The sequence below is a fragment of the Carlito syrichta genome, unplaced genomic scaffold, assembly GCF_000164805.1.
Source record: "Carlito syrichta isolate Samal-C Ts95f unplaced genomic scaffold, Tarsius_syrichta-2.0.1 Scaffold304017, whole genome shotgun sequence".
Lineage (NCBI taxonomy): Eukaryota > Metazoa > Chordata > Mammalia > Primates > Tarsiidae > Carlito > Carlito syrichta.
The window spans coordinates 253,825-278,143 of NW_007248113.1; the positions used below are offsets into that span (position 1 = coordinate 253,825).

The following is a 24,319-nucleotide window of genomic DNA, read 5'->3' on the forward strand; positions in this document are numbered from 1 at the left end:
AAAGCCCATTCTGAAATAAGGAAAATTAAACACTTTATTCTGAAAATCAAAAACACAGTAACAATCATAGGGTTCAGGGTCAAACAGGAAGAGGAAAGAATCTCAGAGCTTGAAGACAAAAATATGGAATTCACTCAATCTGTCAAAAACATAGAAAAAAATCAAAAAGAAGGAGCAAAGCCTTTGGGAAATGTGGTACTATGTCAAGAAGCCAAATCTATGCCTGATTTGGTATCTCTGAAGCAGAAAGGGAAATGGGGAACACTATGGAACGAGCATATCATGAAGTCATCCAAGAAAGCTCCCCATATCTCGCTAGAGAGATAACCATCCAAGCACAAAAGATCAAGAGAACCCCCGCAAGGTATCATATGAGAAGAACATCCTAAAGTCAGGGAAGAAAAAAATCCTAAAGACAATGAGGAAAAAAAGTTCAGACCACCTACCAGGGAAGTCCCATCAGAATCACTCCAGGCTTATCTGAGGAAATCCTACAAGCCAGAAGGGACTGGAGTCCAATGTTTAACAATCTTCAAGATATGCAATTCCAGCCAAAAATGTTCTACCTCACCAAGCTAAGATAATCAGTGATGGAGAATTAAAATCCTTCCCAGTCATCCAATCCATAAGAGAATATGCAACCTCCAGACCAGCACTTCAGGAGATGCTCAAGAAAATGTTGAATACAGAAAGAAAAAAAAAGAATGGTCATAACCATCACAAATGTGTAGGTAATCACAGAGTTAACAGAGCAGACAGAGTATTTGCAAAAAGGAAAACACATACATATGAAAATACAAAAGAAAAAATGGCAACCTCCTATGCGCCCCATGACAGGGATAAACTCTCACAGTTTAATAATCAGTTTGAATGTAAATGGTCTAAATGTGCCATGAAGAAACATAGAGTGGCAAACTAGATAAAAAAGCATGATCCAATAATCTGCTGCCTCCAGGAAATTCATTTCACTACAAAGAATATCCACATGCTCAAAGTTGGAGGCTGGAAAATGATCTTTCAAGTGAACAGAAAAAAGAATAGGGCAAGTATAGCTATTCTGATATCAGACAAAACAATATTCAAACAACCAAAAGTTAAAAAGGACACAGAATAACATTACATAATGACAAAAGACTCAATCCACCAGCAAGAAATATCCATCCTAAACATATATGCACCCAACACAGGAGCACCAGGTTTTATAAAACAACTACTAAGTCATCTAAGAGATGATATTGAAACTCACATAATCATAACTGGAGACCTAAATACTCCACTAACAACTTCAGATAGATCACATTTTCAGAAATAGATCAAGCATGAACAAATGTCAAAATATCAAAAACTCTCATGCATATTCTCAAATCACAATGGAATAAAAATAAATATTACCACCCAGAAGATTCCCAGAAAACACACAAAGACATGGATACTAAACAACATGCTGCTGAATGAGTCCTGAGTCAACATGGAAATCAAGACAGAAATAAAAAGATTCTTGGAAACAAACGAAAACAAAGACACATCTTATCAGAATCTTTAGGATCCCATGAAATCAGTATTATAAGGAAAATTTATAGCATTACATTTACACATAAACAGAAAGATCACAAGTAGATAGCCTATTACACCTAATGGTGCTGGAAAGATAAGATCACCTAAATTGTAACTTTAGTAGAAAAATCCAGATCTCCAAAATAAAATCATAATTGCAGGATATAAAAGACAAAAATATCATAGAAAGGATCACCAAGATAAAAAGCTGGTTCTTTGGCAAAATAAGTTAGATTGATGGACCCCTAGCCAGATTGACTTTAAAAAAAAATAAAGTTCAAATAAACAGAGTTAGAAATGCAAAAGGCAAAAGTCACAGCAGACCCTGAAGAAATTCAAAAGATTGTCAGAGATTACTACGAACACCTATATGCAAATAAACTTGAAAAACTAAAGGGAATGGAGGACTTTCTGACACCACACAACCTCCCAAGATTGAAACAAGAAGAAATTGAAACTCTAAACAGACCAGTAACAACCCAATCATAAGAAATATCCTGACCAAAAAAAAAAAAAAAAGGCCCTGACCCAGATGGCTTCCCATCTGAAATCTACAAGCCATACAAAGAGGAGCTGATACCAATCATATTGAAAGTATTCCAGGCAATCAAGAACAATGGAATTCTCCCCAACTCATTTTATGGAGCTAACATCATACTGATACCCAAACTTGGCAGACACTTAACAAGGAAAGAGAATTATAGGCAAATCTCCTTGACAATCATAAATGCAAAATTCTCAACAGGAGTCTTGCAAATTGGTTCCAACCACACATCCACCATGAACAGGTAAGCTTCATTCCTGGGATATAGAACTGGTTCAACATTTGCAAGACCATAAATGTAATTCAGCACATTAACAGATGTAAAATCAAGAACCACATAATTTTATCATTGGATCCAGAAAAAGCATTTGACAAAATTCAGCATCCCTTCTTAATAAATATTCTTAGATCCTGGGCATAGAAGGAACATTCCTCAAAACAGTAAGAGCCATCTATGACAAACCCAAAGCCAAAATACCGCTCAATGGACAGAAGCTGGAAGCATTCCTCCTAAAGACAGGAATTAGACAAGAATGCCCTTGCTCACCCCTCCTAGTCAACATAGTACTGGATGTCCTAGCCAGAGCAATCATGCAAGAGAAGAAAATCAGCGATATCCAAATAGAAAAAGAGGAAGTCAAGATATCCCTCTTTGAGGATAATATGATTTTATATCTTGAAAACAATAAAGAGCTTGTTACAACTCTGTTGCACTGATAATTGACTTTGGTAAAATCTTAGGCACAAAATCAATTTGCAACAGACAGTTGCATCTCTAATCACCAACTACAGACAGACAGAACGCCAAATAAAAAGAACATCCTATTTACAATAGCCACCAAAAAATGAATACTTTGCCATCCACTTATTCAGAGAAGTGAAAGACCTTTACAACTAGAACTACAAAATGCTGCTCAAAGAAATCAAGGATGACATAAACGAATGGAAAACACTCCATGCTCATGGATTGGAAGAATCAATATTGTCAAGATGTCCACCCTACCCAAGACCATCTACAAATTTAATGCAATACCCATCAAATTACTGCCATCATTATTCTCAGACCTGGATATGATGATACAAAATTCATATGGAAACAAAAAAAGAGCACAAATAGCCAAAACAATCCTCAGCAAAAGGAAGAAAGTGGGAGATATCAGCTTTCAGACTTTAAACTTTACTACAAGGCTACAATAACCAAAACAGCCTGGTACTGATATAAAAATAGGCACACGGATCAGTGGAACAGGACAGAGATTACAGAAGAAAAATCTTGCTCTCTCAATCAACTCATCTTTGACAAAGCCACCAATAACAACCACTAAGGAAAGGAGACTATATTTAGCAAACTGTTCTGGGGAAAATGGCTGACTACATGCAGAAGAATGAAACTGGACCCCTATTTTTCACCATAAACAAAATCAACTCAAAATGAATCAAAGACCTATACCTAAAACCTCAAACTAGAAGAAAATGTAGGAAACACCCTTATGTACATCTAAGTAAGTAACAGAAAGCAAACTGAAAAGCTTTTGCACAGCAAAAGAAATCAAGGGAGTAAAGAGACAACTCACAGAATGGGAAAAAATATTTGCAAGCCATGCATCTGACAACAGGACCTAACATCCAGGATCTACAAGGAACTCAAACAAAATGAAAGGAAAGAACAAACAATCCCTTTAAAAAGTGAGCAAAGGACATGAACACTTATCTAAAGCAGACACAAGGAGCCAACAGACACATGAAAAAATGCTCAGCCTCTTTAACCATTGAGAAATGCAAAACCAAAACTACAATGAGATACCATCTAACTCTGGTAAGGATGACTATCGTTAGTAAGTCAAAAAACAGCAGATGTTGGCTCAAGTGCAAAGAAAAGGGAACACTTCTACACTAGTTCAAGCTCTATGGAAAGCAGTGTGGCAATTCCTAAAAGAACTAAAAATTAGCCTTCCAAATGATCCAACAATCTCTGTCCAGGGAATATACTTGGAGGAGCATAAATCATTCGACAAAAGACACCTGATGCACTATTCACAATAGCAAAAGTGTGGAACCAATCCTACTGCCCATTGGAATTGGACTGGATAAAGAGAATGTGATACATATCCATGATGGAGTATTACGCTACCATAAAGAAGAACAAAATCATGGGCTTTACAGCAAATCTGATGGAGTTAGGGACCATCATACTAACTGATATATCACAGCAACAAAGAACTGAATTCCACATGTTCTCACTCGTAAGTGGACCCTGAAAATAGTCACGTGAGCACAAGGGAGGGGTCAGCAGTCACTGGGAACTGCCAGGGGAGGGAGGGAGTGAGAAAGACGGGGGGCACAGGACAACATAAAGGGTACCTGGACCACTATCGGGGGAGTGAGGGCCAGTTAGAAGCCCAAACTTGCTGCCTGCAACCTACTTAGGTAGTTAATCCTGACTCGTACCCTATGTTTCTACGATAATGCTTTCTTAAAAATCAAGAATGATTCAAACAAATGGAAAAACATCCCATGCTTGTAGATGGGTTGAATCAATGTCACCAAGGCAATTTACAGATGCAACGTAATTCCTGTAAAATTGCCAACATAAATTTTCACAAACCTAGAAAAGACAATATAGAAAGGTACATGAATTTACAGGGAAGCAAAAAAGAGCATGAATGACTAATGCAATCCTCAGCAAGAAGGAGCAAAGCTGGAGGGATGACAATTCCAGACTTTAAATTTTATTGCCAGGCTACCATAACCAAGACAGCATGGTATTGTTACAGAAATAGACACATAGAGCAATGGAACAGGGCAGGGAATCCAAAAATAAAACCACAGTCCTTCACTCCACTCATCTTCAACAAAGCCATCAAAAACAAACATTGGTTGCTGCGAAATTCATGATTTTGTTCTTTTTTATGGCTGCTTAGTATTCCATCGTGTATATGTACCACATTTTTTTAATCCAGTCCTCTTTTGATGGGCAGCATGGTTGTTTCCAGGTTCTTGCTATTGTGAACAACGCTGCAATAAACATACGTGTGCAGATATCTTTTTTATAGAGTGATTTGAGTTCTTCAGGATATATTCCCAGTAGGGAGATTGCGGGGTCATATGGGAGGTATTTAGAACTTTTAGGAATCGCCACACTGCTTTCCACAGAGGTTGCACTAGTTTACACTCCCACCAACAGTGATGGAACTAGAGTCCATAATACTGAGTGACCTCCTACAGAAACAAAGATCTGAGTACCACATGTTCTCACTCATATAATGGACCTTGAACATCCAATGCAATACTCTAAGAAAATGACTGACGGTACTGGACTAGAGTCCATAATACTGAGTGACCTCCTACAGAAACAAAGATCTGAGTACCACATGTTCTCACTCATATAATGGACCTTGAACATCCAATGCAATACTCTAAGAAAATGACTGACGGTACTGGGAAACTTTGGGGGGGGAGATGGGATTAACAGTAGCAAATATCTGTCTGGGCATGAGGAAACACTTCATATCAACAGGGTGCCTGAATGAAACGTAATTGTATACCTAACCCTTAACTGTACCCCACAACATCATAATAATAAAAAAAACATTGGGGAAAGGAAATAATATGTAGCAAATGGTGCTGGAAAAACTGGCTAGCCACATGCAGAATAAAACTGTGTCCATATCTATCACCATACACAAAAATTAACTCAAAATGGATAAGACTTCAATGTAAAACCTCAAACTATAAGAATCTTAGAAGAAAATGTAGGTAACACCCTCCTGGACATCCAAGCAGTCAATGAATTCATGGCCAAGTTCTCAAAATCAAATGCAACAAAAGCTAAGATTGACAGAAAGGACAATATCAAACTGAAAAGTTTTTGCATAGAAAAGAAGCCATCAAGATGGTAAAAAGACAACCCACAGAATGTGAAATATATTTGTAAGCTGTGTTACTGACAAAGGCCTAACATCCAGGATCTATAAGGAATTCAAATTGCAAGGAATAAAACATACAGCCCCATCAAAAAGTGGGCAAAGGACACAGACACTTCTCCAAAGAAGACCTACAAGCGGCCAAGAAGCACATGACAAAATGCTCAGCCTCACTAATCAACAGAGAAATGCAAATCAAAACTGAAATGAGACACCACCTAACACCGGTATGAATGACTATAATTAAAAAGTGAAAAAACAAGAGGTGCTGGTGCAGCTACAGAAAAAAGGGAATGCTTCTACACTGTAGGTGGGAATGTCAGCTAATTCAACCTTGGTGGAAAGCAGTGTGGCAATTTCTCAAAGAACTAAAAATTAAGTTTCCATATGATCCAGCAATCCCTCTACTGGGATTATAACCCAGAGGGATGTACACTGCTCTACCAAAAAGACACCTACACATGTATATTCATTGCAGTACTCGTCACAATAGCATAAACAAGGAACCAACCCAGAGGCCCATCTAAAGCGGACTGGATAAAGAAAGTGTTATGAATATACACTGTGGAATATTACACAGCCATAAAGAAGAACAAGATCATGGCCTTTATAGATGCAGCTGGGGAACAGCACCCTAAGTGAACTATCACAAATGAACACAAGTGTAGAATTGGCAGACACTGTACACTGCTAGGTAAGGTGCGGAGGGAGGAAGGGAGTATGTGGTCACACACCAGATGCCACGTCCACTATTAGGGGGAGAAAGGGCCGGCTAGAAGCCCACACCTCATCTACATGCAACTTACTAATGTGGTAAATCCTCACTTTTACTCCAAACCCTGAAGTAAAATAAAAAATAAAAATGAACAGTTGGGAAATCTAGTGAAGAGAAGATGTGTGGGAATTCTCTGTGCTATTCTTGTACCTATTCTGGGAGTGTAAATTCATGCCAAAATAACAAGTTCACAAATTAAAAAATAGTCTTTTTGTTTTCATTATAGACTAGTAAACCCTAAACAATTTTTATCTAAGATGCCTTGAAATTCATTTTTCCAAAGACATGACTTGTTAGTGGAAAATTTGGATCTCGAAAGCCTAAAACTTACATTTAATAAGATTATTTGCTGAGCCAAAAGAAGGGCTTAAGAAAAAGGCCCAATCAAGATTCAATTGCCAGAACCATCTTAAACAAAGGCAAAGGTTGTTGTGTAAATTTTATGTCAATGTCCTTTTCATGTAAAAGTTTTCTGGTGGTTTGTGTACAGAGAGGGAGATGCCCTTACAGATAGAGATTCCACTTACAGACATAAATTTTTTTTACAAAGAGTTTCAAAATAGCTGGCTAAATGCCAGAAAGTACTTTGGAGACCAATCTAATCAAATAAGTGACCTAAAAAGGTCACATTGTGCTTATTTCTTGATTCGATTATTGACTTCACAGTAGAGCTCTTTAATAGGACGAAGAAAGATTTTTCCATGTCTGGTCTTGGCATAGATAGCTCTTCAAAGGTAATAAGCCTATTTTACCTGAGGGCTCATCTTTTATAAACATTTTATCTAAGCTTTGTTCTTTCTTTTAAACTGTATGTACATTTTCAAGTTACTCACAAACAGCAATGTCTTAATCAAGGTTATGACTTTGCTACAGATAAACTGTATATATCCAAAGAGGTGCGAAGCAGACTTCCCAAGATATAGTGCCACCTCCAAAGACAAATCAAAGAAAGGAAAGTCTCACTAGTCACAAATGGGATGCAGCCCACATCCATCTGGCCATTTATTTAAAATCGCCTCATCTCAGCTGAGTGTCTATGCCAAATGGCCGAAAAGTCCCATATGCCCCACGGAGAGAAAAAGACAAGAAATCAAAAGATTTCCATGGAAGGGAAAAGAATCAACATCAAACAGGTATGCCAAAAGATCAAAAGCCATACAAATATTTTGAAACAAATAGGATGGGTTCCCTGACCAGTAACTAAACCTCAACAGCAGCCGTAAAAGATAGAATCTTAGCCACTAGTTCACAAGTAGGTGTTTCTGTTCATTGTGTTTTGTTTTGTTTCTTGCAAATCCTCCAGGGGGTCCAAAGTAGGTCAACTGGGCATTCAAACTATTGTGATTCTGTTTTAGGTCATATTTTTGCTCTTTAACTTTGTTAAGAGAACAAATAAGCCTAGCCATGTCATAATTATGTCATGGCTAGCCTTGACACTCCATCTTTTTTTCACTCCATCTTTCCATAAATACAAATAAGGCAATTGTAAAGAATGAGAGATCTCTAAAATCTCTTTTAAATTTAGGAGTCTAGTTTACAGGGCCTATTTCCTCTGGGCATTGACAATTAGAATTTTCCATTGCATACTTATCTCAATAGCAGTACTTATTTCAAATACAGTAGTCTCTTCATAGAAAACCCAGGATATAATTTTTCAGGGTTGGATGGGTTTTTACAAGCTAAGAAAGAAATGTTGGCTGTGTTTGGTGGCTCAGCCTGTCATCCCAGCACTTTGGGAGGCTGAGGCGAGTGGATTGCCTGAGCCCACAGATTTCAAGACCATCCCAGGCAACTTGGTGAGACTCATCTCTACAATAAATAAAAAATTAGCCCGGCATGGTAGCATGGGCCCGTAGTTCCAGCTACTTGGAAGGCTGAGGTGGAAAGATCACTGGAGCCCAGCAAGTCGAGGCTGCGGTGACTGTGAGCATGCCACTGCACTCCAGCGTGGGTGATGCAATGAGACTTCAACTCAAAAAAGAAAAGAAAAGAAAAAGAACAAAAGAAATGTTTCCTGCAAAGGGCATTGAAGGGGCAATTCCCCAAAATTTCCTCTGCCTCCCTAAAAACAAAACAAAACAAAACAAAAAACCTTGGTCCCGGGTTTAGGATAACATTGCAGAAGACTCTTATTATCACAGCCAGTTAAGGATAGTGTTTGTGCATACCTTGGCTCCAGGAACCCAAAAGTTTGTGGGGTGCTGCCAATAACAAACCCTTTAATCTATAACACAGGGTGGGTTCTCTTGGGATTGGACTTCCCCAACTAACTAGGCAACAAGTGTTGAGAGAGCAAAAGCCCTTAGTGATTAGATTTCTTAAGACAAACTCTCTCAAGAGTTTAACATGTTCAGAACAAAATATGTACTGATCAGAACTATCAACTGATCATACTGCAGGACCAGCTCGTGTCTGTTGGTTGCCCATATATCTTCTTTTGAGAAGTGTCTATTCGTGTCTTTTGCTCACTTTTTAATGGGGCTGTTTGTTTTTTTCCTTTCAGCACGTTTGAGTTCCTTGTAGATCCTAGATGTTAGGCCTTTGTCGGATATACAGTTGGCAAGTATTTTTTCCCATTCTGTGTGCTGTCTCCCTGCTCTCTTCATGGTTTCTTTTGCTTTGCAGAAGCTCGTCAGCTTGATGAGGTCCCGCTTGTCTATTTATTTCTTAAGATATTGGCCTTTAGGGTTCTGAATAAGAATTGGTTCCCAGTTCCAATTTCCATACTCAGCGATTTATCACAGAAACATAGGACTGAGTTCCATATGTTCTCACTCATAAGCTGACCTTGAACAATTACAATGCTATAAGAAAGCAATTGGCAGTAGTGGGAAACTGTTGGCAGGGGTGGGATTGGCAGTTGAGGGAAACTGCTAGGGGAAGAAGGGGCACACCTCATCAACAAGGACACCTGCATGATCAATGTTTATATACCTAACCCTGAAATGTACCCCACATCTTTATAATAAAAGTTTTAAAAAAAGAAAGGTGCTCACATTTCTACAAGGGAGTGGAAACCTTGAATGTGGTTGACAAGCTATAGCAATAAGAACACTGACTCCTCCGAGGCTTCTTTGTAAGGCATATTGAGTTAGTGCAGAGTTTTCAAACAAAGTCAAAGCTTAGAGGGAAGAAAAAGCAAAAAGGCTTCTGAGTGTATTGTGAGGAGTGTGTCACCAGAACCTTTCAGTGACCCTCTCTAATCAAGTGGTTGCAGTGATACAAAAATCTCATCCTCAGTGCAGAAGAAAAGAATTTTGTCATTTTCACCTAGAATGGGAATTTCCCAGTCATGGAAGAGTTAACTTACTAAATCAATACAAGCAAATGCAATGCCCTGGAAGAATTTCAGCCTAAAACCTCTTCAGAACAGCGAAGTTTGAGAACATTTATCAAATATTCACTCTAGGACTGGGACCATGAGGACTTTAGCTGCTTTTAGTTCAGCATTGTGACCTTTTGGCATTTCACATTGGAAGAAGAGAAAAAGATGAAGAGCAAATGTAATTATTGTTGTTGTTGTCGCTGTGGTTATTTATTGCTGACGTGTTGTCTCACTTTCCTGACGGTGAGTCAGTGACTGGCCAGTCCCCGTGTCTATAAAATCACACCTCCTGCAACCTGGTTTCTCTTCCATTTTGTAGATATGGAACCCATTCACACGGACTTTTTAAGAAGCTTGGCATTCCTGGGCCCACACCTCTGCCTTTCTTGGAAACCCTCTTGACCTACCGCCAGGTGAGTCATTTGAGCTCCCTCCTTTCTTCTGAAGACTGCAAGTACCAATGTGTGGTTTTTTAAAAAAAAAAATTTTTATTATAAAGATGTGAGGTACAATTCAGTTAGGTATAAAAATGCTGATTATGCAGGTACCCTTGTTGATGAGGTATACCCCACCCTCCCCTAGCAGTTACCCTCAACTGCCAATCCCAGCCCCCTCCCCTGACAGTTTCCCATTACTGCGAAATGCTTTCTTATAGTATTATAATTGGTCAAGGTCCATTTATGAGTGAGAACATATGGTACTTGCTCTGTTCTTTGTTTCCGGGAGAGATCACTGAGTATGATTGACTCCAAATCCATCCAAGTTGCTGCAAAGTCCATATATTTGTCCCTCTTTATGGCTTCATAATATTCCATTGTGTATATATACCACATTTTCTTTGAGTTGGAGTCTCACTCGTTGCCCAGACTGGAGTACAGTGGCCACTCCCAGCCACCATAACCTCGACCTGCTGGACTCTGGCGAGCCTTCCGCCTCAGCCTTCCAAGTAGCTGGAACTACAGGTGGGCGCTACCATGCCAGGCTAATTTTTTTTATTTATTGTAGATATGAGATTTCGCCAAGTTGCCCAGGCAGGTCTCGAACCCCCGGGCTCAGGCAATCCACTCACCTCAGCCTCCCAAAGTGCAGGATTATAGGCTGAGCCATTGAGCCCAACTTGTACCACATTTTTTTATCCAGTCCAGTTTTGATGGGCAACATGGTTGGCTCCATGTTTTTGCTATCATGAATAGAGCTGCAAGAAACATACGTGTGCAGATATCTTTTTTGTAGAATGATTTGAGTTCCTCCAGGTATATTCCCAATAGAGGAATTGCTGGGTCATATAGAAGGTCAATTTCTAGTTCTTTCAGAAATCTCCAAACAGTTTTCCAGAGAGGTTGTACAAGTTTGCATTCCCACCAGCAGTGTAGAAGCATTCCTTTTTCTCCACATCCTCGCCAGCATCTGATGTTGTTTATTTTATTAATGATGGCCATTCTTACTGGGGTTAGGTGGTATCTCAATGTGGTTTTGATTTGCATTTCTCTGATGATGAGTGAGACTGAGCACTTTTTTATGTGTCGGTTGGCTGCCCGTATATCTTCTGCAAGCACTAATTTGATTTCATTGGTAAAAATGCTCCTCAGAAGAAAGTTCCATGGTTTTACACTTTCAGAAACAGTGTGTAAGCCCTGTTCAGAGGACAGCCAGGTCATTTGCTAAATCTCGTGCACCTCGGGTTTGCCTCAGTAGAACACCCCAGATCTCTATCAGACAAGTGCTCAGTGTTCAGAACTTGAGGTTCTGACTTTGTGAGTAGCGTAAAGAGTATCTTCCTCGTGCCTGATGTAGAATCCCATAAAGGAACAGTTGTACTCAGCATCAAGAGAGAAGTCCAGGCTCAGTGGCTCAGCCTGTCATCCCAGCACTTTGGAAGGCTGAGGTGAGTGGATGGCCTGAGCCTGCAGGTTCGAGATCAGACCCGGGAACTTGGAAAGACCTTGTCTCTACAATGAATCAAAAATTAGCCACGCATGGTAGCGCACATCTGTAGTTCTGGCTACTTGGAAGGCTGAGACAGAAGGATTGCCAGAGCCCGCAGGTCGATGCTAGGGTGGCCATGAGTGTGCTGCTGCACTCCAGCCTGGGTGACAGAGGGAGGTGCCAACTCAGAGACAGAGAGAGAGAGAGAAACAGAAATGGGGGCCTCGGCTCATGAGGTTCATGCAACTGATTCAAACTCTCCTAGTTGTAGCATGAGCTCATGAATAGCCTTTTCTTTCTTTTTCCTGGACAGCTTTGAAATGTGGGCTTATCAGGCCGTCTAAGTATTCACCATCAGGTGATTTGTACTTACTTGAATTCTCGCAAGAACTGTTAAATTCTCTGCAGGTATTTCCACAACTTTATCTCAGCTTCTGCTCCCTTTGACACCTTTTACAGATTTGAGAGACAGAACAAGAGAGTTCTGTTTTATTTATTTTTTTTTTGTCTTCAAAGACAACATGCTGCGGGTGAGTTTGAGCGAGAAGTGGGGATATAACTGAGACAAGACAGTGGCTGTCTATCAACTTCTAACCTAAAAATGAGTTTTGTTTTTTTTTTTAAAAAAAATCACTTTAAAAAATCACTAAAAATGGGATGATTTGACAAAATTATTAAAAGTTTAACTTAGAATGTAACATGTGCCACACGAACCATTAATTTGGGCTGAGCCTTTGTGGCTCACATGACCTCATGTACCACCTGGGGCCTGGACCCTGCACAGAAAGTCATGCGCTCACATCCAAAAGGCCAGCAGTGCAGGCTTCACACAGGCTGCTCTCTGGCCCAGGTTTCCTTTCCCATAGATCCGAGGCTTGTTTCTCAAATTCTGACTCTCCCAGCTGGGACTTGCTTTTCCTAATTGCCACCTAAAATTTCATAATCGTTTATCCTCTGAAAAAGCAGTAATCTCCTCTTCACCTTTCCCTGATCAACTCTTCAGTGGAGCCACATTTCTGGCGGCTTCTTCCGCATAGTGAAAAACATCACAACTGATACTTAGAAATAGGAAGATTTGTTTTTAAGTTTCAGAAGTGAAAACTCTGAGCAAGCATTGCAGTTTGCTGCGTCCTGTGTGTAGAGGAGGCATTTCTTAATCTTTCCCATGTTGAACTGGAACCTGAAGTGTAAGTCCAGTTTCTGTCTTACTCATTTTCTCACTCAGCAAAATGCCTTAGACTTACTTAAGTCTGTTAGGCTAAAAGCGGTCTCTAGTGTCTTTAATTCCCTTGTTCTATATCCTGGGCCACTGAGGAACTCACAGACACCACTGGCACTGATGGCCACTGAAAAATTTGTGTGGAGATGACAGTGACGCACACACTCAGAGTGAAAGCCAAAGCATTCTACAGCACTAACGCTACAGGGACATCTATTGGAAATAGTCTCTCCTTATGAAAGCCAATCCACAAAATTAGAAAAAGCCACTGTTGCATCAGATGTGCAGAAATCAACACAAAGACACAAGAGACATACAAAGGCAAAGAAACATGACATCTCAAAATAAGCATGATAGTTGCCCAACAACAGATTTAATTGAAAAAGAAAGATATGAATGCCTGAAAAGAATTCATGATAACAATATTTTTAAGCAATATCTTGCTCAGCAACATACAAGAGAATGGAGATAAACAATATAAAGAAATCAGAAATGGAATCCATGATCTGAATGAGAAATTTATTAAAGAGATAGGATAAAAAATACAACTAATAGAAAACCTGGAACTGAAGAAAGCAATGAATAAAATAAAATAAATCACCTCACAAAGTAGAAAAGGGAAAATAATCAAACATACAATTAAGAGCTTCAAAAGAGACAATATCAAGCAGCAGAAAGACTTTCTGAATGTGAAGATAGAAAATCCACTCAATAAAATGATAGTTTAAAACATCCTAAGTCTTGCAAAAGATATAGACAAGCAGCTATAGGAAGCTCAAAGATTCCCAAATAGATTCAACACAAAAAGTTTTCTTTAAGACACACCCATAATCAAGGACCAAAAGTCAAATACAAAGAGAGAATTCCAAAAACAACAAGAAAATAGTGTCAGGTCACATACAAGAGAATCCTCAGACTAACAGTGGATTTTTCAGCAGAAACTTTACAGGCTGAAAGGAGAGAAAGGGATGATTTATTCAAATGTTAAATGAAAAAAACCTTCCAGCGAAGAATGCTATACCTGGAAAAACTATCCTTCATGATGGACTATTACACAACCATAAAGAAGGAAAAAAAATGAACTCTGCAGCAACTTGGATGAACCCAGAGGCTATAATATTGAGTGATCTATCACAGAAACAAAGAACTGAGTATCACATGTTCTCACTCATAAATGGACCTTGAACAGCTATCATAATACTATAAGAAGGGGATTGGCAGTAGTGGTAAACTGCCAGGGGAGGGGAGACCACACCTCATCAACAAGGGTACATGCACAATGCACATTTGTATACCTAATCTTGAATACCTAATCCTACCCCACATACTGAAAATAAAAAAATTATAAAATTCTCATATTAAAAAAAAGAAAGAAAACAGCACATTGGGATGTTTAGAAATAAAGAAATATTGGCGGGGCTCAGTGGGTCAGCCTGTAATCGCAGCTCTTTGGAAGGCCAGGGCAAATGGATTGCCTGAGCTCATGGGTTCAAGACTAGTCCAGGTAACTTGGCAAGATCTCGTCTCTACAATAAATCAAAAATTAGCTGGGCGTGATAGCATGTGCCTGTAGCTCCAGCTACTTGGAAGTGCCACTGCACTCCAGCTTGAGCAACAGAGTGAGATTCCAACTCAAAATAAAGAGAAATATTTTGTCTACTACTTTTTCTCCATTAGTTTAGAAAAAAATCTATAAATACACAGAGCGAATGCTAAAGCCAATGTGGTAGAATGTTAACATTTAGACAATCTGAATGAAGGGAGGAACAGAAAACTTTGTAATACTTTGCAATGTTTCTCTAAATCTGAAATTATTTAGAAATAAAATGTTATAATTTTTTTTAAATGAAGGAGAAACAAAATTTCTCCTAAACAAGCAAAAACTAGGGCTTTTGACAAAGTTCAGGATCCATTCTTGATAAAAACTCTTGAACACCTTAAAATAGAAAGAGCCATCTACAATAAACCCACAGCCACCATATTACTAAATGAACAGAAATTGGAAGTATTTCTCCTGAAAACCAGAATAGGACAAGGCTGCCCACTCTCACCCCTCCTGTTCAACACAGTGTTGGAAGTCCTAGCTAAAGCAATCAGACAAGAGAAGAAAATCAGAAGAATCCAAATAGGAAAAGTCGGCCATCTCTCTTTGCAGATGATATGAGCCTACACCTGGAAAACCGAAGGGAATCTGTCAAAAAAACTCCTGGCACTGACAAAGTACTTTGACAAAATCTCAGAGGACAAAATTGACTTGCAAAAGACAGTCACATTTTTATACACCAACAACAAACAGGAAGAGAGCCAAGTATAAAGTACAATCTCATTAGCAATACACACACACACACACACACACACACACACACACACACACGAAATACATTTGTCATTTTTCTAGCTGGAGAAGTGAAACGCCCTTACAATGAAAACTACAAAGCACTGCTCAAAGAAATCAAAGAAGACATAAGCAAATGGAAAAATATTCCAGGCTCATGGATTAGAAGAATCAACATTTTTAAGATGTTCATCCTACCAAAGGCAATCTACAGATTCAATGCAATACCCATTAAATTACCACCATCATTCTTCTCAGACCAGGAAAAAACAATACAGAAATTCATATGGAAACCACAATGACCACAAATAGCCAAAACAATCTTCAGCAAAAGAAACAAAGTAGGAGGCATCATACTCCCAGACTTTAAAGTTTATAATAAGGCTACAGTAATCAAAACTGCCTGGTATTGGTACAAGAAGAGGCATACAGACCAAAGAAACAGGATATAGATTCCAGAAACAAAACCTCAATTTCTCAACCAACTCATCTTTAACAAAACCTCCACCAACAACCAATTGAGAGAGGAGAAACTTTATAGTAAATGTTGCTGGGAAAACTGGTTGACCACATGCAGAAGAATGAAACAGGATTCCTACCTATCACCATACACAAAAATCAACTCTAAATGGATCAAAGACCTAAACTTAAAACTATAAGAAACTTAGAAAATGCAGGAGACACACTTACAGAATTCAGAGTAGGCAACCAATTCTTGATCAAAACCCCAAAAGTCCATGCCATAAGAGATAAGACAGACAAGTGGGACCTCATCAAACTGAAAACCTTCTGTCAAGTAAAAGAAACCATCAAGAAAGTGTGTGGACAGCACACAGAATGGGAAAAGATATCTTCCAACTGTATACTGAGAAAGGTCTAGCATCTAAAACATACAAGAAACTCAAATGTGCCAAAAGGAAAAAAAAAAGTCTCATTAAAAAGTTGGCAAAAAACCAATGCCTGATCAAAGCCCCAAATGTCCATGCCATAAAAGATAAGATTGATAAATGGGACCTCTTCAAACTGAAAAGCTTCTGCAAGGCAAAAGAAACATCAAGAAAGCAGGAAGACAGTCCATAGAATAGGAAAAAGTATTTGCCAGCTGTATATCTGACAAAGGCCTAACATCTAGGATCTACAAGGAACTCAAACATGCCGAAGGGAAAAAGCAAACAGCCCCATTAAAAAGTGGGCAAAAGACATGGATAGACACTTCTCAAAGGAAGACATATGGGCAGCCAACAGACACACGAAAAAGTGCTCAGCCTCACTCATCGTCAGAGAAATGCAAACCAAAACCACATTTAGATACCATCCAACCCCAGTAAGAATGACTATCATTAGTGAAACAGAAAACAGCAGATGATGGTGAGGACGCAGAAAAAAGGAAACACTTCTACACTGCTAGTGGGAATGCAAACAAGTTCAGCCTCTATGGAAAACAGTGTGGTGATTCCTAAAAGAATTAGAAATTGACTTTCCATAAGACCCAGCAATCCCCCTACTGGGAATATACCCAGAGGAACTCAAATCATTCTACAAAAAAGATACCTACACATGCATGTTTATTGCAGCACTATTCACAATAGCAAAAACACGGAACCAACTTTACTGCCTATTGAAAGAACACTGGATAAAAAAAAATATGGTACATATTCACAATGGAATATCACACAGTCATAAAGAAGGACAAAATTATGGACTTCGCAGCAACTTGGATGGACTTGGAGTCTATCATACTCAAGTTATTTGTTTCTCTATCACAGAAACAAATAACTGAGTACCACATGTTCTCACTCATAAGTGAACCCTAGCTGGGCTTGGTGGCTCAGCCTGTAATCCCGCGCCTTTGGGAGGCTGAGGTGAGTGGATTGCCTGAGCCCGCGGGTTCGAGACCCGCCTGGGCAGCGAGACCTCATCTCTACAATAAATCAAAAAAATCAGTCGGGTGTGGTAGTGCATGCCTGTAATTCCGGCTACTCGGAAGGCTGAGGCGGAAGGATCGCCGGAGCCCAGCAGGTCGAGGCTGCAGTGGCCGGGAGCGGCCACTGCACTCCAGTCTGGGCAACCGAGTGAGACTCCAACTCAAAAAAAAAAAAAAAAAATAAGTGAACCCTGAACATTTACCATAATACTATAAGAAAGGGATTGGCAGGAGCCAGAAACTACCAGGGCAGGGGAGAAGCACACAATATCAATAAGGGTACCTGTACAATGACCACTTGTATACCTAATCTCAAAGTGTACCCCACATCTTTAAAATGATAATTTTTAAAATTTTTTAAAAATTCAGCATCTCTTCATAATAAAAACACTCGACAAATTAGGCATGGAAGAAACATATCTCAACATACTAAAGGTCATATATGACAACCCCACAGCTAACACCATATTGAATGGTGAAAATCTGAAAGCCTTTCCTCCAAGGTCTGGAACAAGGAAAGGGGATTCACATTCACCACTCTTATTCAACATTCTACCGGAAGTCCTAATCAGAGCAATCAGGCAAGAGAAAAAATAAAAGTCATCCAAACTGGAAAACAGGAAGTCTAATTGCTCCTCTTTGCAGATGACGTGATTTTTATATATAGGAAAACCTAAAGACTTTATCAAAAACAACTGCTAGAACTGATAGACATACTCAGTAAATTCGCAGAATACAAAATTAACATACAAAAATTGGTAGTATTTCTATACCCCTATAACAAACTATCTGAAAAAGAAGGCAATAGCTAAAAAAAAAAAATACACTTAGGAATTAATTTAGCCAGTGAGGAGAAAGACTCCTCCAAAGTCAATAAGACGTTGATGAAATAAATTGAAGATACAAACAAGTGGAAAAATACCCCATGTTTAAGGATTGAAAGAATGAATTTGTTAAAATGACCACACTACCAAAAGCAATCTGAAGATTCAGTGCAATACCTATGAAAATACCAGTATCAAAGAAATACAAAAAAGAATCCAAAAATTCATATGAAACCACAAAAGAGTCTAATTAACCAAAGTAGTACTGAGCAAAAAGAGCACAGTTGGATGCACTTTACTACCTGACTTCAAAATATACCACAAAGCTATAGTAACCAAAACAGCATAGTATTGGTATAAAAACAGACACATAGACCCAAAAATAAAGTCATATATTTACAGCCAACGGACTTTTGACAAAGGCACCAGGAACCTACTTTGGGGAAAGAACCCCCTGTAATATGGGAAAACTGAATATCCATATGCAGAAGAATAAAACTAGACCTCTATCTCTCACCATATGCAAAAGTCAACTCAAGCTAAAATGTTACAAGTAAGAACCAGAACTATGAAAATACTAGAACAAACCATAGAGGAAACACTTCAAGACACTGGTCTATGCAAACGTTTTATGGCCAAGACTGTAAAAGCACAGGTAACGAAAATAAACAAAAATAGACAAATGGGAATATGTTAAACTATAAACTTCTGCACAGCAAAGGAAACTATCAACAGAGTTTAAAAAAACACCTGCAGAAGAGGAGACAATATTACAATAATAAACTATTCATCAAACAAGGGAGTAACATCCAGGTTATAAAAGGAAGACTTCATCAACAATAGGAATATCCAGGTTATAAAAGGAATTCAAAAGCCTCAAGAGAAAAAATAAATAACAGTCCCATTAAAAACCGGGTAGAGTATCTGAGTAGACATTTCTTCAAAGATGACATGCAAATGGTCAACAGGCATATGAAAACAAAATGTGTAACATCACTAATTATCAGAGAAATACAAATAAAACCACAATTTGATATAATCTTTTTTTTTTTTTTGAGTTGGAGTCTCACTCTGTCGCCCAGACTGGAGTGCAGTGGCTGCTCCCGGCCACCACATCCTCGACCTGCTGGGCTCCGGTGATCCTTCCGCCTCAGCCTTCCGAGTAACCGGAATTACAGGCATGCGCTACCACGCTTGGCTGATTTTTTTTTTTTTTTTTTTATTGTAAAAATGAGGTCTCGCTGCCCAGGCAGGTCTCGAACCCGCGGGCTCAGGCAATCCATTCACCTCAGCCTCCCAAAGGCGCGGGATTACAGGCTGAGCCACTGAGCCCGGCTATTTTTTATATAATCTTATCCCACTTAGAATGAAAATTATCAAAAGGACAAAAAATAACTTTCCCACAACAGTGGAAATTAATGTAGTGTAGCCATTATGGAAGACAGTGCAGTGGTGTCTTGAAAAACTAAAAATAAACTTACCATAGGATCTGGCAATCACACTATTGGATATCTATCTAAAGAAAAGAAAATCAGTGTATCTTCTCACTACATCCTCTCCAGTCATCAATTGTTTTTTGAGTTATTGATGATAGCCATCATGACTGAAGTTAGGTGGCATCTCAGTGCAGTTTCAATTTATTTGATGACTAGTGAGGCTGAGCTTGTTTCATGTGTCTGTCTTCTTTTGAGAAGTCTCTATTCATATCTTTTGCCCACTTTGTAATGGGGCTGTTTGTTTTTCTCTCCTTGGCACATTTGAGTTCCTTGTAGGTTCTAGATGTTAGGCCTTTGTCAGATATACAGTTGGCAAATATTTTTTTTCCCATTCTGTGGGCTGTCTCCTTGCTCTCTTGATGGTTTCTTTGGCTTTGCAGAAGCTTGTCAGTTTGATGAGGTCCCACTTGGCTATCTTATCTCTTATGGTACTTGGGGTTTTGAACAGGAATTGGTTGCCAGTTCCAATTTCCACAAGAGTGTCTCCTGCATTTTCTAAGGTTCTTATAGTTTGAGGTTTTACGCTTAGGTCTTTGATCCACTTAAAGTTGATTTTTGTGTATGGTGATAAGCAGGGACCTTATTTTAATCTTCTGCCTGTTCATCATCAATAACTCAAAAAACAACAGATGGTGGAGAGCATGCAGCAAAAAAGGAACACTTCTACACTGTTGATGGGAGTATAAACTAGTACAGCCTCTGTGGAAAACGGTGTGGCGATCCCTAAAAGATCTAAAAATCAACCTCCCATACAACCACGCACTCCCACTACTGGGAATATACCTGGAGGGACTCAAATCATTCTATGAAAAAGATACCTACAATCGATATTTTTTATTTTGATATTGTGGGGTACAGTCAAGAGTTAGGTGTACAAATATGCTTCATTCAGGACCCCTTGTTGATAATTGGTGTCTCCCCATCTCCAGACAGATGTTTACTACCATTAGTCCCATCCCCCCCAATAGTTTCCCAACACTGTCAGTCATTTCCTTATAGTAGTGCATTGGATGATCAAGGTTCACTATATGAGTGAGAATATGTGGTACTCAGATCTTTGTTTCTGTGAGAGGTCACTTAGTATTATAGACTCTAGCTCCATCCAGGTTGCTGCAAAATTCATGATTTTGTTCTTTTTTATGGCTGCATAGTATTCCATTGTGTATATATGGACTTTGCAGTAACCTGGATGGATTTGGAGTCTATCATGCTCAGTGACTTATCACAGAAACAAAGAACAGAGTTCCATATGTTGTCACTCATAAGATGCTCTTGAACAATTATAATGCTATAAGAAAGTGATTGGCAGTCATGGGAAACTGTTGGGGGGGTGGATTGGCAGTTGAGGGAAACTGCTAGGGGAGGGAGGGACATACTTCATTAACAGGGGTACCTGCATGATCAATGTTTGTGTACCTAACCCTGAATTGTACCCCACATCTTTACAATAAAAATTAAAAGAAAAAAAAGAAAAAGAAAAAGATACCTACACATACCTATTTATTGCAGCATTATTTACAACAGCAAAAACATGGAACCAACCGTGCTGCCCATTGAAAGAGGACTGGATTTAAAAATGTGGTATACATATACACAGTGGAATGGTGTATATCTAACCCTGAACTGTACCCCACATGCTAAAAATAAAAAATTTGTTTCAATCCACCTCTCAAAGGGACACCCACACCGATGTGTTTATTGTAGCACTATTCAGGAATTGAATAAACCCAAGTATCCCTGAATGAATGAATAGATAAAGAAAATGTGGTATAAGTATGTAATTCAATACTCTTCAGCCATAAGAAAAAATGAGATGGAATATTATGCAGCCATAAATAAATACAAAATTATGAACTTTGCAGCAACCTGGATGGAATTAGAGTCGGTAAAACTCAGTGATTTTTCACAGAAACAATGATCTCGGTACCACATGTACTCACTCATAAGTGGACCCTGAACATTTATCATAATACGATAAGAGACTGGCAGTAGTAGGACACTGCCAGAGGAGGAGGGCACATATCATCAATAAGGGTACCCACACTTTACCTATATGATGACCATGTATGTACCTAACCCTCATTAGTACTCCACATTTTAAAAATAAAATAAAATAATTTAATGAGAAAAGAATGAAATACTGTCACTTGCAGCAACACAGATGAAACCGGAGGTCATTGTGTTTAGTGATATAAGCCAGGCACAGAAAGATAAGTATTACATGTTCTCACTCATAGGTAGGAGCTCAAAAAGATGATTTCATAAATGAAGAGAGAAGAAAGATAGTTACCAGAGGCAGGAAAGGGTTGGGGCAGGGGAATGAAAAGAGGTTGATAATTGGTACAAATATACTGTTAGATAGAAAGAATAAGCTCTACTGTTCAATATCACTGTGAGGTGATTATGATTATCAACATATCAACAGGCAATATATTGTGGATCTCAGAATAGCTAGAGGAGAAGATTTGAAGTGTTGCCTGCACAAATAAATGATGAATGTTTGAAGTAATGAATACCCTAAATATCCTGATTTGATCATTACACATTGTATGCATGTACCAAAATATCACATGCACCCTATAAATATGTACAAATACTATGTATCAATAAAAATATTTTAAAGATTATACTTGTTTACCCTAACCAAGAAACTAAGTCCCATCACAGTTTTCTGAAATTCTGCATATTGTTTTGTAAAGGAGATTTCAAACATTTTCAGCCCTTTTATTAATTACTGCAAAAATAAGACATAATAGACAATTCTTTAAAAAGATTGATCATATGCAAGATATTTCACCACCCCTAAACTTAAATATTCTTTCTCTGATAACATCAAAGAAAGGAAATAACATTAAATTGGCAGCTTGAGCGGGTGTAGAGACCAAGGACTTTCCCTTTGTGTTGTTTACTTTAAATCATGTTAGAATGGTTTTGGCCACAAGTAACAGAAATCCAACTTACAATTACTCAAATAACCTGGCATGTCAACTAGGAGATATGCACCTAAGAGACATGAAAAAATATGACCATGCAAATGCTTGTGCGTGAATATTTATGATAGTCAAAAGTAGAATCAACACAAAAATCCATCTACTATTGAATAAATAAGCAAAATGTGGTATATCTATACAATAAAATATAATTTATTTATTTAAAAAAACAATGAAGTACTGATGCATGCTACAAATGAATGAACTTTTAAGACATTATAGTACATGAAAGAAGCCAGGCACAAAATGCCAGTTTATTATATTATTCCATTTATATGAAATATCCACATTAGGCAATTTCATAGAGACTGAAACTTGTGGCTTTTAGGGATGGTATGAATGAGAGGATTGGAAGGGGTTCAAAACAAAATAATCACTAGCATCCTTAACTTCCTAATTCTGCTAGAATTCTAGAGCGAGCTCATCAGAAAAAACGAAAAGAATGCTGAGTTAGGAGATAAAAGAATGCAAATACCCTAGAGACACTTTCTCACTTTCCCTCAGCCTCAGTTTCCTCACATGCCCATGGAGGCGATCATTTGGGGGATTATAAGATTTTAGAGACAATAGGTGTACAAGGAAAAACACTTTCAGAAAGACAAGAAGTTGTTTAATACTCACAGACAAGGAGAAGTTCAGTATTAATGATACTCAGAGAAAACTCAAGAGTGACTTTAAATTCTCCATTTCAAATACTTCCTCTCTCCTTTATAGGCTTATCCTTCTCCCTGAGGTGTCTCTGAATGAGAGCCTCCTTCTAACTGCCAGTAAAAAATGATAAACCTGGTCACATGGAATTCGACTCTTTGGGGTGCCAATTAGAGGTAGGGTTCAGTACATTTAGGCTAATAACTGAATTTCATTTTGTTTCTCTTTCCAGGGTGTTTGGAATTCTGACATAGAATGTCCTAAAAAGTATGGGAAAGTGAGTATGGGGTGAGTATTCTGGAAACTTCCATCGGCTAGACTCGCGGCTATGGCAAGGCACCCTGATGCAAGGAGAAAAATCTCAGCCCAGCGTGTCTGAGGATCAGGCTATCTCTTCCAGAGCTTGTGGAGGCTTGGACTGCTACGATTTCCATATGTAGCAGGTGTCCTCGTCACATATGGAATTCCGCTGAGAACACTGCATAGCTTCGCTTTTCACCAGGCTTCAACGGAGCAGACGCCTAGAATTACTTTCGGTTCGATGTCTGTCTATTCCCCTCTTCTCCGTTTGTCCTTCCATAGGTCCCCCTGAATTATGTGAAATGCAGTATCTAAAACCCCTCTAACACGTGATCATGAATGCACGCCATTGTGTTCTTCCCACATCGATTCACTTTTATGTCAAAGCCAAAACTCTTTCATTTAAATTTTGGATTTGACATTTGCTTTCAAAAGAAGTGCTAGCCGGGCTCGGTGGCTCAGCCTGTCATCCCGCGCTTTGGGAGGCTGAGGTGAGTGGATGGCCTGAGCCCGCGGGTTCGAGACCCGCCCGGTCA

General features: G+C 38.8%; 1 protein-coding gene across 1 annotated transcript in view; it reads left to right on the forward strand.

The window, feature by feature from the left end:
• Positions 1-10,297: 10,297 nt before the first annotated feature.
• The window catches only part of LOC103261808 (cytochrome P450 3A4-like), a 45,661-nt gene continuing 31,639 nt past the window's right edge, over positions 10,298-24,319 (forward strand). The window contains 3 exon segments of the mRNA XM_021713056.1: positions 10,298-10,344; positions 10,441-10,534; positions 23,716-23,771. Coding sequence (XP_021568731.1) covers positions 10,298-10,344; positions 10,441-10,534; positions 23,716-23,771 — 197 coding nt within the window.